Source organism: Rhinopithecus bieti, unplaced genomic scaffold (assembly GCF_001698545.2).
Source record: "Rhinopithecus bieti isolate Rb0 unplaced genomic scaffold, ASM169854v2 scaffold_3043, whole genome shotgun sequence".
Lineage (NCBI taxonomy): Eukaryota > Metazoa > Chordata > Mammalia > Primates > Cercopithecidae > Rhinopithecus > Rhinopithecus bieti.
Window position 1 is genome coordinate 3,437,906 of NW_016804580.1, and position 16,597 is coordinate 3,454,502.

General features: G+C 36.7%; 1 protein-coding gene across 2 annotated transcripts in view; it reads left to right on the top strand.

The window, feature by feature from the left end:
• The window catches only part of MALRD1 (MAM and LDL receptor class A domain containing 1), a 715,118-nt gene that overhangs the window by 147,836 nt on the left and 550,685 nt on the right, over window positions 1–16,597 (top strand). For both annotated transcript variants that reach the window (XM_017869225.1, XM_017869224.1), the window contains exons 15-17: window positions 14,304–14,456; window positions 14,885–14,990; window positions 15,462–15,829. In XM_017869225.1, the coding sequence (XP_017724714.1) occupies window positions 14,304–14,456; window positions 14,885–14,990; window positions 15,462–15,829 (627 nt within the window). The remainder of the gene's footprint in view (window positions 1–14,303; window positions 14,457–14,884; window positions 14,991–15,461; window positions 15,830–16,597) is intronic.

The window sequence follows — 16,597 nt, forward strand, 5'->3', positions numbered from 1 at the left end:
GCTACATTATACTAACTGGTGAAAGACTAAAAGTTTTTCTTTTAAGATCAGGAATAAGGCAAGGATGTCCATCCATATCCACGTTTGCCACTTCTATTCATAGTACTAGCAAAAGCAGTTAGTTTAAAACATAACCACAAAAAAAAAAAATAGGAATAAAGAAAATGAAAAATAAAAGTCATGCAAATTGGAAAGAATAATTTTTATATGTTTTAAAAAAAAATTTAAAAATCCCCCCCTATAAGTTCTACAAAAAATCCTATTAGAACTAAAAAATGAATTCAACAAAATATAAAGTGAAAATACAAAAATTGGTTGCATTCTAATACATTTAGCAATGAACCATCCAAAAAGGGAAATTAAAAGCCAATTTGTTTGCAATAACATAAAAAAAGAGAAAAAGTATTTAGGAATTAATCAAGATGGGAAAGACTGTACAAATAAAAATTTAAAAAAAAATTTCTGAAAGAAACTTTTTAAAATATAAATAATGAAAGACATTCCATGTTCATAGATTAGAAGATCTTAATATTCTTAAGATGTGAGTAACCACTCAAAGAAGATCTACAGATTCAATACAATCCCTGTTAAAATACCAATCAACATTTTTTTAGCTGAAAAGTAATAATAGTTCATATTGAAATCTCAACCCCAAATAGACAAAATCATTCTGAAAGAAGAGGAACTAAAGTTGGAAGGTACAACACACACCCTGGATTTCAAAACTTATTACATAAAACTACAGTAAAACAAAACAAGTATGGTACTGGCCAAAAGACCAATGTATAGATCAATGGGTATAGATTACAGAGTCCAGAAATAAACCTCTCACATATATGATTCAAATGATTTTTTTTTTTTTTTTTTTTTTTTTTTGGCAAAGGTACCAACACCAATTTCAATTGGTAAAAACCAGGTATTTTCAATACATGCTCCTGGAAACTAGATATCAACTTGTGAACCTATGAAGTTGGACGCTTACCTAACTTCATATTCAAAAATTAACTCAAAATCAATCCATGAACCTAAAATAAGACCAAATATAAACTCTTTTTTTTTTTTTTTTTTATTTTTTTTTTTTTTTTTTTTTTTTTTTTTTTTTTTTTTTTTTTTTTTTTTGAAGACAGAGTCTCGCTGTGTCCCAGGCTGGAGTGGCAGTGGCGCGATCTCGGCTCACTGCAAGCATCCGCCTCCCGGGTTTACGCCATTCTTCCTGCCTCAGCCTACCGAGTAGCTGGGACACAGGCCGCCCGCCACTCGCCTGGCTACTTTTTTGTAATTTTTAGTAAGACGGTTCGACCGTGTAGCCAGGAGGGTCCCTGATCTCCTGACTCGTGATTTCAACCCCCTCGGCCTCCCAAATGCTGGGGATTACAGGCTTGAGCCACCGCGCCCGCCCAAAACTAAAACTCTTAAAAGAAAATATAAGAGCAAAAACTTTATGATCTGAGGTGTTAATGATTAATGATGACACCACAGGCACCCAGCAACAAAAAAAAAATAGACAAATTTGGACTTTATGAAAACTTTAAAATTTTTGAATCCTGAAACACTATCAACAGAGTAAAAAGGCAACCCCAAGAAGGGGAGAAACTTTGCAATTATGTATCTGATAAGGGATTGATATCCACAATATAGAGAGAACTTCTAAAACTAATAAGAGACCAACAGCTCAATTCAAAAGTAGACAAAATATTTTAATGGACTTTCTCCAAAGAAGATAAACACTGAGCAATAAGTGAGGATCATTTGGACATGCAATCAAATCGTCTGTCATTAGTTACACAATAATAAAAAAAAAAACAACCAAACAAAAAACCAATCCCAGAATTAAACAAGTGTTGGTGAGGGTGTGGAAATTGGAACTTGTGTGCACTGTTTGGGGATGTAAAATGGCATAAGCTCGTGGAAGAGGAAAGTAGTTCCTTCAAAAAAAATTAAAAATATCACCATATGATTTGGCAATTCCAGTTTTGGGTATATACATCAAAATAATTGAAAGCCAGGGGATCTCAAAGAGGATAGTTTTGTACACTTATATTCATAGAAATATTCACAATAACTAAAAGCTGAAAGTAACCCATTCAGTCATTGACAGATTGAGGGGAAAGAAAAATGTGGTGAATACATACATGGGAATGTTATCAGTCCCATAAAAGGGAAAGAAATTCTGGAAATCATAATGCTTATGAAGTGAATAAAACTTGAGAACATGGCCGGGTGCAGTTACTGACGGCCGTGAATCCCAGCACTTTGGAGGCTGAAGGTGGGTGGGGTGGATCACCTGAAGTCAGGAGTTTGAGACCAGCCTGGCCAACCATGGTGAAATCCCATCTATACTAAAATACAAAAATTAGCTGGGTGGGGTGAAGGTGCACCTTGTAATCCCAGCCTACTCAGGAGCTGAAGCAGGAGAATGGTTTGAATCTGGAAGTGGAGGTTGTAGTTGAGCCGAGATTTGCTCCCATGTCCACTGCACTCCAGCCTGGGCACAGAGCAAAACTCCAATCCTCAAAATAAATAAGTAAAAAAGAAAAAAAAAAAAAAAAAAAAAAAAAACTTGAAGACATAATGCTCAGTGAGATAAGCCAGTCACAAAAAGAAATAATGATATGGTTAGACTTATCTGATGTACAGAGAATAGCCTAAATCTTAGAGACAGAAAGTAGAATGGTAATTTCCTGGGCCTGAGGAAGAAGGAAGTGGAGAATTCTTGTGTAATGGGTACAGACGTCAGTTTTGCGAGATGAAAAGAGTTTTGGACATGGATGTTGGTGATTGTTGTGCAACAATATGAATGCACTTAATACTCCTAAGTTGTGCACTTAAACTGGTTTAGACAATAAATTTTATGTTATGTGTATTTTATCACAATAAAAAAAAAGTAGGGGAAAAAGCAAATAAGAAGAGGGCTTGATATGCCATTGCTGGTTTAGAGATGGAAGGAGCCACATGAAAAGATAGGACAGGCAGCCTTAAGGAGACAAAAGAAATCCTCAGCAGACGGCCAGCAATAAAACAAGGACCTCAGTCTTACAGCCACAAAAAAATACTGAATTCTGCCAACCACATAAATGAGAATAAGCCAGGAAGAAGATTTCCCCCCACAGCCTCCAGATAAGAGCCATCCTCACTTGCACTTTTATTGCTGCCTTGTGAGACCCTAAGCAGACAGCCATGCTCTGCCATCCTAGACTTCTGACCTAAAGAAACTACGAAGTAATAAATGAGTGTGGCAAGTTCCTAGGTTGCGGTCGTTTGTTACATAGCAGTAGAAAACCAATAGAAACTAAAATAAAACCAATGCCCTGGGTGTCAATAGAAAACAAATGCACCGGCAGTTATTTTCTTCCAACACTCTAAAGATAATATTCCTTTTCCTTCTGGTTTCCGTTGCATCTATTAAAGAGGTCTAATAATTATTTTTTGAAGGTGATTTATGCTTTTTTTTTTCCAGCTGCTTTTAACATTTTTCTCTCTGGCATAGATTTTCGGCAGTTTGGCTAGGGTGTGCCTTTGTGGGTTTTCTTTGTATTTGTTCTTTTGTGCTCACAGGGATACTTGAAATGTGGCTTTATATTCTTTTCAGTTTTGAAATTTATTAGACAGATTTTTCAAATACTTCTTCAGTTCCTGGAAATACTGTATGCCTCACAATGAGTTCTGAAAGAAGGCCAACATTATTTCAACAAACGATCAACAATAGAATTGTAAGAGGGAACGGGAAGTAGTGATAAAATAACTTACAACATCAGGCATACATAGTCATGAAATAACATGGAACTATCAAGCCAGGCTCGGTGGCTCTCACCTGTAATCCCAGCACTTTGAGAGGCTGAGGCAGGGGGATCACTTGAGCCCAGGAGTTCCAGACCAGTCTGGGCAACATGACAAAACCTCATCTCTACAAAAAATACAAACATTAGCTGGGCGTGGTGGCATGTGCTTGTAGTCACAGCTACTCAGAGGCTGAGAGGGGAGGATTGCTCAAGTCTGGGTGGTTGAGGCTGCAGTGAACCATGATCATGCCACTGCACTCCAGCCTAGGCAACACAGCAAGACCCCATCTCAAAAAAAAAGAAAGATTGAATTATTAAATGGTGCTACAATATATGGGAATATTAATACAATTGCCCTTGACTTGGGTTGTAAACATGGGTATGGTTAATATAAATAATTACTTATATCCTGGAGAGCAGGTTATCTTGGGTAATAAGAGATCCCCGTGAGTTTTAACCAAGCAACCTGAGTTATAACTTAAAATATTCATATTTTGGCTCTTTAGGTAATTGAGCTTTTACCAAGAAGTATAAAACATTTGAGATCATTAGCTTAGTCTGGGGAAAAAAAATGTATACACACACACACACACACACACACACATATATATGCATATGTATGTAATGCAAAGACAATATAAATAAACATTTAGCATGATAGAAAAAAGTTACATTATTTAAAAAATATATCACTAATTTCTGCCTACCCCCAGAGAAAAAATAGTAGGGTCTTTTACGAATCATACATTTACATTTTGTTCATCTATATTACTATAGTATACCCTTACTGTGATTATCTAAAAAAAATATTATTTGTCTAATAACAACCCACCTCATATCACTATAGCACTAACAATCTTCTCATAAATATAAGCATAGTAATGTGTACTGTTATTAACATAGCTCATTAATACAATTTCACGTTTCAAACACAATTGTGGGTGCTCCTTAGAGACCCTGATGAGCCTAAGTTATATTTGCTTTTAAATATAAACATAAAGAAAATAAACATAGGTTATTTGTAAGCCTGTACAAATTTGGTATGAATTAATATAGAGTTATTGCTTGTATTTTGGTAATATTTTCCATAGCCTATTGAGTCCTCTTTAAGGACTCTGGAGTAACAAGAGTTCCTCATGAGAGTCATTTATCCAGTAACAACAAAACATTCTCTTCTTTTTCACCGTCAGTCTTTAGTGCTACTCCAGCAGCCTTGGTTTCTTTATTATTCCCAGTTTCTAGAATACAATTTCCATAGTGACACTGTCACTCTATTACCATACGTGAGCTGTCTGGACACTTCGATACTTTCTGCTTGTGAACTGGATCCCATTCTTTCTTTACTATTCAGTGGTGTCTCTCCAGCAAATCCCACCCACTTTGTCCCTGTCTACTGTGTCTTCCCCATTAACCTAGATAAACATGCTGTTCAACTCTCTTGACCCCATTTTCTATGACAGCTTTCTACCTTATTTCTCAGTTTTCCTTGATAAAGTCTTAGAAAGATGTTGTCAAAAGTTATTCTCTTCTCCAATATTTTCTTAAATTCTCTCTATTCAGGCTTTTCCCCCTGTAATCAGGACCCACAAGGGCCTTATATTGTTACATCTAAAAGTCAATTCTTAGCCCTCATCCTGATTTATACAGTGGTCCACCCTTATCTGCAGTTTTGCTTTCCACAGTCAACCTCAGTCTGAAAATATAAAATGGAAAATTCCAGAAATAAATTCACAAGTTTTAAATTGCACTCCATTCTGAGTAGTGTGATGAAATCCCATGCTGTCCTTATCTGTCCTGCCCAGGATGTGAATCATCCTTTTGTCCAGTGTATTCAGGCTGTCTATGACCACCCTTCCTGTTAGCCAACTTGATTGTCAGATAGAAATGCAGCATATGTTGTGTTCAGCATAATCCAGAGCATCAGCCATCTACTAGGGGGTCTTGGAAAATATCCCTTGTAAATAAATGGGGATTACTAAGTGCAATATTTGCAGGTAACCACATTTTCCGTTTCCTGAAAACATTTTATTCACTTGGCTTTCAAGATGGCAAATTCCCTAGGTTTTCCTCAACTTCCTTGATTGTTCCTTCTCATCTTTGCTTGTTTTTCTTTCTGGCTCTGATGTCTAGACCTTAGATCTTTTATCTTCACTACTGTAGAAAACTCATCTAGTCTTCAGCTTTAAATGCCATTGATATGATCAGGTCTCCCAAATGTGTGTCTTTAGTTTAAACCTCTTCCTTGAACTCCAGACTCAGATCTAACTCTCTATTAGACATCTTCCCCTGGACGTTTAATTGGGATCTTAAATTTTTCATACCCACCTGCAGGCTTCTGAGAGTTTCCTCCAAACATGGTCTTAGAGTATGCCCAGGGTTAGAAATGACAACACCATTCTTCAGTTGCTACAGGTAAAAACTTTGTAGTCATCTTTAACTCTACCCTTTTCCTTATACTCCACATCCAGTCAACAAGCATAGCTGAATGTGGCTAGAGATAGAAAAACAAAACAAGCAAACAAAAAACCCAGTGCCATCTGTTCTCACTTTACATTGGGGATTGCTGCCCTAAAGTGTGTTCTCAAGGTTACCCGGTAAGCATACGCGATTTCCCCAATCCATTGCCTCCCCTGCCTTCCTCAATGAATAACACATTTTTCATCTGTCTTCTTTAACATCTGTCTTCCACTTCCCTATTCCTAGCCTCAACTGTGATCTTACATACTATTTCACTGAATAAATAGAAACAACCAGAAAAGAACTTTTAGAAGTTCCAGCACCACTTCGACCCACTTGTAAAGTCAGTCTTTTCTCCTGTACCCGAAGTAAACTGTCCGTGTTTCTTTTATGTAGAACCCCTTTCTGTTTGTCTGTTCACCAGCATTACTCCTGAAAGTTTTTCTACTAGTCTTTTCTATAAGCAAAAAAAAAAAAAACAAACAAAAAAAAAGTTTTACCTCTCACATCTTAAAATATCTTGTCTTGATCTAATATCTCCTTCCAGCTAACATACCATTTTTCTCTCATTTCCTTTACATTTTCCCCCTTTCCTTTATACTACTCCAAATAATTTACTGTATTCACTTTCTTTAACGTTTCTCTTCTGAATCTCCTTTTAACTCAGTCCAGTGAGGCTCTGGCTGTCACCATTCAATAGAAACTGTTCTTATCCAAGTTACCAGTGACCTAGATCCAGTGACCTATTCTCAATCTTCATTTGATGCAGATGGTATCACCCTCCTCCTTCAAATACTTAAACTTGACTTGGCTCCCCTGGCCATGAGGCACCACTCTTTGTTTTTTTGTTTTTTTGGTTTTTTTGGGTTTTTTTTTTTTCCTATTTTATGCCTTCTTTTTGTTGCTTTAATGATTTTCTAATTTATATCTCCCACCTAAACTCCTCATGTGAACTCCAGACTCATACATACAGCTCTCGACCTGACAGGATCACTTGAATACCTAATAGGAACAGCAAGTGCAACATATCCAAAATTGAGATTCTGTTTCCCCCAATCGCCTTCAAACCTGCCTCCCCACAGTCTTCCCCATTTCATGAGTGCTACCTCCATTATTCCAAATGCTTAGGTTAAAGACTTTGAAATCATATTAACTTCTCTTTTTCTCATACTACACCTTTGATACCAATTAATCCTGTCATGTCTGCTTTCAAAATGTCTCCAAAAGGGCTCATTTTTGTCTTCATTTCTACCACCCTGTATTAGTCTGTTTTCACACTGCTCTAAAGAACAGCCTGGGACTGGGTAATTTATAAAGGAAAGAGGTTTAATTGACTCAAAGTTCTGCATGGCTGGGGAGGCCTCAGGAAACTCACAATCATGGCAGAGGGTGAAGGGGAAGCAAGGCGCATCTTACATGGTGGCAGGAGAGAGAGAGAATGAAGGGAGTACAACTTTTAAACCATCAGATCTTATGAGAACTCACTCACTATAAGGAGAACAGCATGGGGGGAAACTGCCCCCATGATCCAATCTCATCCCACCAGGTCCCTCCCTCAACACTTGGGAATTACAATTCAAGATGAGATTTGGGTGGGAACACAGAACCAAACCATATCACACCTTGACCTCGAATTTTCATTTCTTATCTGGATTTTTGCAATATTCTTCCCCTTTCTTGTTTGTCCACCACTATCTTCAATAAAGTCAGATGTTGTGACATCTCTGCTTAAAACATCCCAATTGTTTCCCATCTCATTCAAAATTATAGCCAAAAAAATTGAAGTGCCTGTCTAATTTAGTATCTTATTATTCTACTGTCACTCATTGTCCTTGTGATGCCCTCATCTCTGAATACATCTGAAATACATGAGAAGCATGCTTTGGCCTCAAGACTTTGTCCCTGTGGTTCCCTTGGTGGTGAGTGTCCTTTACTTGCATAGCTGCACAACTTGCTTCCTCACCTACCCATTCAGCCATTTACCTAGTTGCCAAATTTTCTATAAAGTCTTCCTTGATCATTGATAAAATTACAGCCCTTTGCTCTAACATTTTCAATATTCTTCCTTATTTTATTTTTTTATTAGCCCTTTTACCATTACTTATTTATCTTGTGTTTTTATTGTTATCTCCACTAATGTCCACACCCCCCTGGCTTTCATATGTAAAAATCCATGAGTACAGTGGTTTTCTTTCTTTTGCCTGCTGTGCTCTTAGACTTTATACTTGTGCAGACATATAGCATATATTTGCTAAGTTTTTGTCAAATGAATGAATAATGAATGAATGAGCACATAGTGGTTTTTACTCTCTCATGATTGCCTACTTGCTTATGAATTTCCCACACTAGAGTCTAAGCTTTCCTTTTTTTTCTTGTTGTGAGATAGAGTCTCACTGTCACCCAGGCTGGAGTGCAGTGGCGCGATCTCGACTCACTGCAAAGTGGTAGTATACATAGATATTGAATGTAGTGTCAAGTATTGTGAAGGGTCTACAATTTTACCTGACTGATAAGGAAACAAGTTAGCCTGCCATTGTTTCATGGATGCTGACAGAAGAGATGAGATTCCTGTGTCACAGACAGATGACTTTTTACTAATGGTATAGCACATGTTGTGAGCAACATATTTCCATTGGTTCTCCTTGCTTCCCATGTCCCCTGAATAAGGGGCCAATAGAGAGGTGCTGAGGTAGATAGATGTACACATGAAGCAGGCTTGCATCACCACTAAAGAGGCCTATACTTATGGAACTCAAATCTTTTATAATGGGCTGCCAATAAACTTGTCTGACCTTTTCTTTAGAAAGACACATTATCTTTATTCTACAGGATAATAACTTGCCTTCTGTTGTAGAGGGAGTCACTATCTGACTTTCATAGCTCTGCTATTTAAATATCCTTGAAAGGATAGCCTGGAACAAAGGGGCAGTTAATGGCCCTGCTCATAACCTGTGTAGAAGCATAAGAGACCCATGAGGCATTATCTGCCATTGTCTGGATCTCAGGAGATCCTTTAAGCCATAAGTAGAATAGTGTAATTAATTATTCTTATTTCAAATACAATAATGATTTAATTATTTATGTATTGGCATTTTAAAAAGATTTAATTATTTCTATTCATTTATATAGACATCTTTAAAATAATTTTATGGTACTTTTGCAAATATTGTCTTACTATTGTATATTTTGTTTTAAATAATTAATAACTATTAACTATTGATGAAGTCTAGAATTTAATTGCTTCAACCTTATGATAACTTCAAACACATAACCATTAGAATGCATGGAAAAGCCTGAAACTCAAAAGAATTACAATGTTACATACAGAACCTGTTCCAAAATAGATAATACAGTATTCATGTATTTGGAGTTTATAGCAAATGTTTAATCAAATAAAGGACAACCTCTATGAACCTAAGCCAACATACTAGAATACTCAGTTAACTTTTGTCCTCCTTCATGCAACTTTCAGTAGGGTCACAAAATCTAGAGGAAAAAAAAAAAAGTCTTTAAAGGAGCAAGAAGAGTCAGTGTGGTAGACTTAACAGCTATTATTATTGTATGGTGTAACATGTATTTCCAGAATGTGTCCTGTGGTCATACATGTTTTGATTTTGTGTCATCGTCCATTAAAAACACATAGGATAATGCTTGCTATAGAATAGCTGTTTAAAAATTGTTATCATTATTAATGATTTAACTTAATAGAAGCTGTATAATTTTTAAGAGCATAGGCTTTGCCATTAGGTTTGGGTTAGAATCCTGACAATAATAATGAGCACTGAAAAATTACATGTCACTCCTCTTTCAACCTCATATTTCTCATATCTTCTAAAATAGGGACATGGGCCAGGCGCAGTGACTCACACCTGTAATCTCAGCACTTAGGGAGGCCCAGGCAGGTGGATCACTTGAGGTCAGGAGTTGAAGACCAGCCTGGCCAACATGGCAAAACCCCATCTCTACTAAAAATACAAACATTAACTGGGTGTGGCGGCAGGCACCTGTAATCCCAGCTACTCGGTAGGCTGAGGCATGAGAATCGCTTGAACCTGGGAGGTGGAGGTTGCAGTGAGCTGAGATCGCGGCCACTGCACTCCAGCCTGGGGTATAGAGCAATACTCTGTCTCCAAATTAAAAAAAATAATAAATAAAATAAAATAGGGACATGGCCAAGCATGGTGGCTTACCACTTATAATCCCTGCACTTTGGGAGGTCAAGGCAGGAGGACCCTTGAGCCCTCAGACCAGCGTGGGCAACATGAGGAGACCCCATCTCAACAAATTTTTTTTTTAATTGGCCAGGCATGGTGGCATGTACCTGTGTTTTCAGCTACTCAGGAGGCTGAGGCAGGAGAACTGCCTGAGCCTGGGAGGATGAGGCTGCCGTGAGCCGAGGTCATGTCACTGCACTCCAGCCTGGGTTACTGAATGAGACTTTGTCTCAAAAAAAAAAAGATAGGGACAATAATATTTTCTTTGATATTTCATGAGGATTAAATCAGATGACATATGTATTAACAGATGTTTTTCACTCTACATTTATGTTCTTTCTGGTTCAGATCTTTCTGTAAGTCACAATGGTAGCTCTAGGTTTTAACTTTTTACAATTACTACTCACATGTTCAGCCTTTGTTTTATTTTGTTTTTCTCACTCAGCATGAGTATCTTGCCTCTGTGGCTAACACCAGGAGTTCAAGTGTTCAAAGTTCAACCACATGATGAGTCAGGACATATTTCCTCCTATGAATGTTTAAATCCTTGTGTGAGGCCCAAATTACCAGCTCAGACTTCTCTTTTGTACACTTCGTGTTTATTCCTTACCAACAAACCTCAGTAGAACCATCCTAAACCATCAGAGAAGTTCTAAGACAGTGAATCTGAAATAAGAAAGAATCTGATTCTGGACTTTTTGTTTCCCTCCCTGCTTGAGGTTTTTTTTTTTTTTTTTTTTTTGGCTTCTACATAAATTCATCTTCTTTTATCTCAATGAAGAGCTCAAAAAATGACAGGGATGGACCTGTGAGCCAGCCCAGCAAGTATCCCCTAACGCCTTTTCTCCAGGGGCAACTGCTGTAATGATATTTACATAATTAATAGAGGCCATTCAGTTAATTTTTCTCACAGTAACTAAAAGCTGCTGTAGAATCATTAGCTTTTCAACCTATAGCCATAGTACAGACAGGCATAATTTTTATTAAATAGAAATTTTGTGTCAATGGGCATCCTGTTAGGCCTGTAGCAGCCCCTAGCACAAAGCTGGCTATACACTAAACCCTGAGTAAATGCTAATTGCAAGTATTATTGCAAAAATGAGGATTCTGATGATGATAACTGAGAAAGTCAATAATGCTTCAGAAACAGTGAAAAATCCTGGGATCTCAATTTTTAAAATATACCCAGGCTATTGTATTTCTCCTTTTCTAACTTAGAAATTTTATAATTGTAGACGTGTGTGCTTACATATACACATATATATTTATATATTATATACAATTTATAATTCTATGTATAAATTATATGTATAATTTTCAAAACTGTTCTAGTGAAGCACATATTCAATTAATGGCTAACTAGGAGACGAATTTAATTGACGATTACATTTATGATCAAGGGGAGTTTTAAATCTAAGTAGGAATAAAGAATACTAGAAAAGCATATTTGAATTTTAACAGCATAATTATCTGTTGAAAAATCACTATCTTTGAAGAGTCTTATCTAAGAGAACTACAAAGTCACTGCAATGATTTCTTAAATTTTACTACCATTTGAATATTCACTTATTTCTATAGCAATATCTCCCTGGATAGCAGATAATAAGGTTCCCTTTCCAGGTAGCTATGTGAGATAGATATTATACATTAGCAATAACCTGCTTTCTCCCTATATTTACATAATAATAACTGCTAGATCCAGTTCCCTGGATTGTCTGAAATAAGAATCGAAAGCATTTGCTTCCCAGGTATTGAGATGACATCCACACACTTTGAAAACTCTGGACTCTATGTATATTTATGTGTTGTTTGCATATTATTTACTTATAGAGATGGCTTTCAATAATATGAAGACAAATATCCTTTGCGTTTTATTTCTAACTTGTGTTATTTACTATTATTATCTTTAATTTTTGAGCAGTATATAATTTTGCTTTGCCACAGATTTCTAAACTTTACTTGAGAAATCTTTTTTTTCTGAGACGGAGCCTCGCTCTGTCACCCAGGCTGGAGTGCGGTGGAGGATCTCAGCTCACTGCAACCTCCGCCTCCTGATTCAAACGATTCTCCTGCTTCAGCCTCCCTAGTAGCTGGGACTACAGATGCGTGCCACCGTACCCAGCTAATTTTTGTATTTTTAGTAGAGACGGGGTTTCACCATGTTGGCCAGGATGGTCTCGATCTCTTGACCTCGTGATCACTCTGCCTCGGCCACCCAAAGTGTTGGGATTACAGATATGAGCCACTGCGCCTGACTAATAAATCTTTACTCTAAATACAGTAAAACTTCTTTCATTTCACTTGTTTCTAATTGTTTTTATATACTGAAGTATAGCTATCTCTTGCATATTAAGGTAGATGTGACACTTTTAAAGTATTTATTGTTAGATATATAGATGTATTTATACATTCCCTGTGATTCTGATAAGATTCAGAACTACTTTGTTGGCCAAATTTAGGCCAGGAAATTTGATAGAAAGCAAATATGGTTTTGAAATTAGACATTTCATAGAAAGCGTAAAAAACTTAGATGGTGTTTGTAATATTATTCCCTCACATTCTTCTCCATGTAGAAGAGGCATTTTCAGGATTCAAAATGATAATTTTATCATTAGGTTAAAATGCTCTTACAATTAGGTTAAATTCCCTATAATTTTATTATTACATTAAAACGCCCTTATAATTTTACATTTTGTAATCTTATTTAGTGATTTAGTTTATACTTTTTTCCCTAAACTCATTGTTTACCTCCTAATTTATTTTACAAGGTTATGTCTATGCAGTTTATTAGTATATTCCTTGATAAAAATAGCCAATGGCTAAGAATTTCAGTGTAATCATCGTCAATGAAAATGAAGTTCATTTTACATTGGTCTATGTAGTAATGGCTGAATGTTCATGCCAAGCAAATTCAGATTATACCTTTTTGCTTTACTTTGTTTTAAATCTAATGACAGTTAACACTTATTGTCAACAGTTGCAGAAAGAGTATTAGCCTAATATTTGGATTATAGTCCCACTCTATAACTTCCTAAATATTTGACCTTGGTTACATTAATTACTTCTCTCAACCTCTCTTCTTCTGTAAAATAACAACAATAATACCTTCCTATATGGCTGTTTGTGAAAGTTAGATAGATATATATTCCACACAGAGTCTATGATATAAAGTGTTCAATAACTATTAGCTGTACTATTACATTACTAACATTATAATTTCCCTTTCTTTTTCTTTCTCTTCTTCCATTTTTCCTCTTCCTTTTCTAGAATATCTCTGTGGAATTTAACTGATTTCTCTGCATATTTATCTGAAAAATAGTTCAAATTATTCTTTTCTGCACCAATTAGGCAATGCATATAACACTTTGTGAAATATTAAGCTCTATAAAAATCTGGGGTACACATTGTATTAAATATAGTGTATCTGGGATTCTTCACATATTAAATTGTTTAGAAGTAGCAGCTTTTCATGATTTAACATAAAATACTCTGCAGGAACAATGACGCCTCCCAGCTGATGTAATAGTAGCAGGGAAAGTAACGTGAGTATCGGAATGAATTAGGCATACCTTGACAATTCTATAAGCAATCGAGCTAAATGATGCTGTTTCTCAGAACATTTGGAAAAAATTTGTATTTCTTAAATTGAGAATTCTGTCTTCTCAATCTCCAGTATGGAAAGGGTAACTCCATTTTGCAAATGCAAAATATCTTTTTTATTTTCTGAAATGTGTCCCTCATTGCCCTTCATGTCGTAGAGAAGCATAATAAGGTGATTTCCATTTGAGCTCTGCCTTTTCAAGGCATGGGAGCAGTTTGGAGAGCCAACATAAGAGCCACATTTTGTTTTCAGTTTCCAAGTGTGATTTTGAAGCAAACAGCTGTGGTTGGTTTGAAGCAATTAGTGGTGACCATTTTGACTGGACGTGGAGCTCTCGGAGTGAACTTTCTGCTGATTTTGAGCACCAGGCTCCACCTCGGGATCATAGTCTCAACACATCTCAAGGTAAGAAGCTAACAGGGACTCTCTAACCACTGCTATTTACTGTTTAGTTAGACCTCAGAAGAGAAAGGGAAGCTGGTACGGTTCTGTGACAACTACAGCGAACAGTTGGATAGTTGAATATTGTCAGTTACAGTTATGCTGTCTGCATGGACTGATTCCCTTATAGGTGGTACAGATGGCATATAGATATACTTTTGACTGAACTAGCTGAGATTACCAATTGTCTTTGGTTATCATTTAGCATGAGATGTAGATAGTGGTTCAACATTTATCAGAGCAAATTTGACCAAGAGTCACTGATTGATTTTTTTATTGTATAATTTTAATTTCAGTTGGACAATGATCTTGCTCAGTGTAGGGTTAAGAGACAGATGTCTCATTTTAGAATCCAATAGGTTAATGAAGGCTTTGTTTTTGTATCTCAACAGGGCATTTTATGTTCATTCTGAAGAAAGGCAGTAGCTTGTGGCAAGTTGCTAAGCTTCAGAGCCCAACTTTTAGCCAGACAGGACCTGGATGCATACTTTCCTTCTGGTAAATATTAAACAAAATAGTCAGTTACCCTAGTGGTCAAGTGTTTGCAGGCATACCTCTGCACTTACTCATTTCTGTGGTTTACTGCTGGTTTTACTCTAAAAATGGCTGTTGCATTAAATTCATATGATTTTCATTTTACCTAGGAGTGTGTTCTCAGTATATGTTGTTTTCTTTCTTAAGATGAAAGGGGCTCTTTCCCTCCAACCGTGGATTATAATTTAATTAAGATTGCTTCCTCTTGTTCTGTACTGAGCTCCTTGAGACAAGTTCCCAGGGTTGTGAGAACCACAGAGTGTGTGCCTCAGCAGATAAGCTCTTGCAAATGGACAGCCACAATTATTGCATGAAAGTAAAATGTCTTAGGATAACTCATTAAAATTGACTGTTGACTGAGTGGAAAAGTCTAAAGGTTAAATATGTAGTCTATTCTATAAATCACTTCCATTTCTTACATTTACTCTTTTTTAGGTTCTATAACTATGGCCTGTCAGTGGGAGCAGCTGAGCTGCAGCTACATATGGAAGAATCTCATGACTCAACCGTGCTTTGGAGAGTATTATACAATCAGGGTGAACGGTGGTCGGAGGCAACCATTCAGCTAGGGCGCCTTTCTCAGCCCTTCCATCTGTCACTAGATAAAGTCAGTCTGGGCATTTATGATGGGGTTTCAGCTATTGATGACATCCGATTTGAAAATTGTACTCTCCCCCTTCCTGCTGAGAGCTGTGAAGGGCTGGATCATTTCTGGTGTCACCACACCAGGGCTTGCATAGAAAAGCTTCGGCTGTGTGACCTGGTGGATGACTGTGGTGATCGTACTGATGAAGTCAACTGCGGTAAGTTCTTTTTGTTGGGGGATTCTCTTTCTCATTTTGAAAGTGTCGACCTTGATGAATTCACTTTTATCTTGCCAATCAAACCGATAACAGTAGGCATAGCTCCAAAACTGATGAATGGTATGTGTGGTTAATTAGTCAAACCATCACTATTTATTAAGTGAATTTATTAGATACTAGATACCAAATACTAGACATACAATGATAAACACAGCTACAGAGTCCCTGCCCTCGTGGAGCTTACAATCTTATTGAAAGACAAATATCTAAATATTTAATAAACAAAAATGAAATGGTAGCTTTGATAGGAACTATGAAGAAGAGTGCTGTGACTTTACATAATAATGGCACTGGACGTTCTAGATATTAGGACTTAGATCAGATCTAAAAAAAATCACAAGTCAAAGCATGTAACTAAAAGCCCTGAGATGTAGCTGCAAGGCAGATGGAAAATAGCCAGTGTGGATGGAGCAAGGAGATGAAGGGGAAAGAGGGCCCAAAATATAATAAGGATGAAGGTTTGGGGAAGGCCAGATTCACAGGCCTTTGTATTACATAGGAGTACAATTTGAACCTAGCTCCATTATTGCCCACTGCACTTAGTGGTGCAGTACAGAAAATAAGTTCGAAGTTAATAGGATTTTTTTTTTTAAATTACAAAACCTTGTCAAGAAAAGGAAAAGTTTCCATCTTTCCTTGGACTCAGATTCCTCATCTAGAAATAGCAATGATTTTAAAATTGAAGATACTTGAATATTATATTTATTT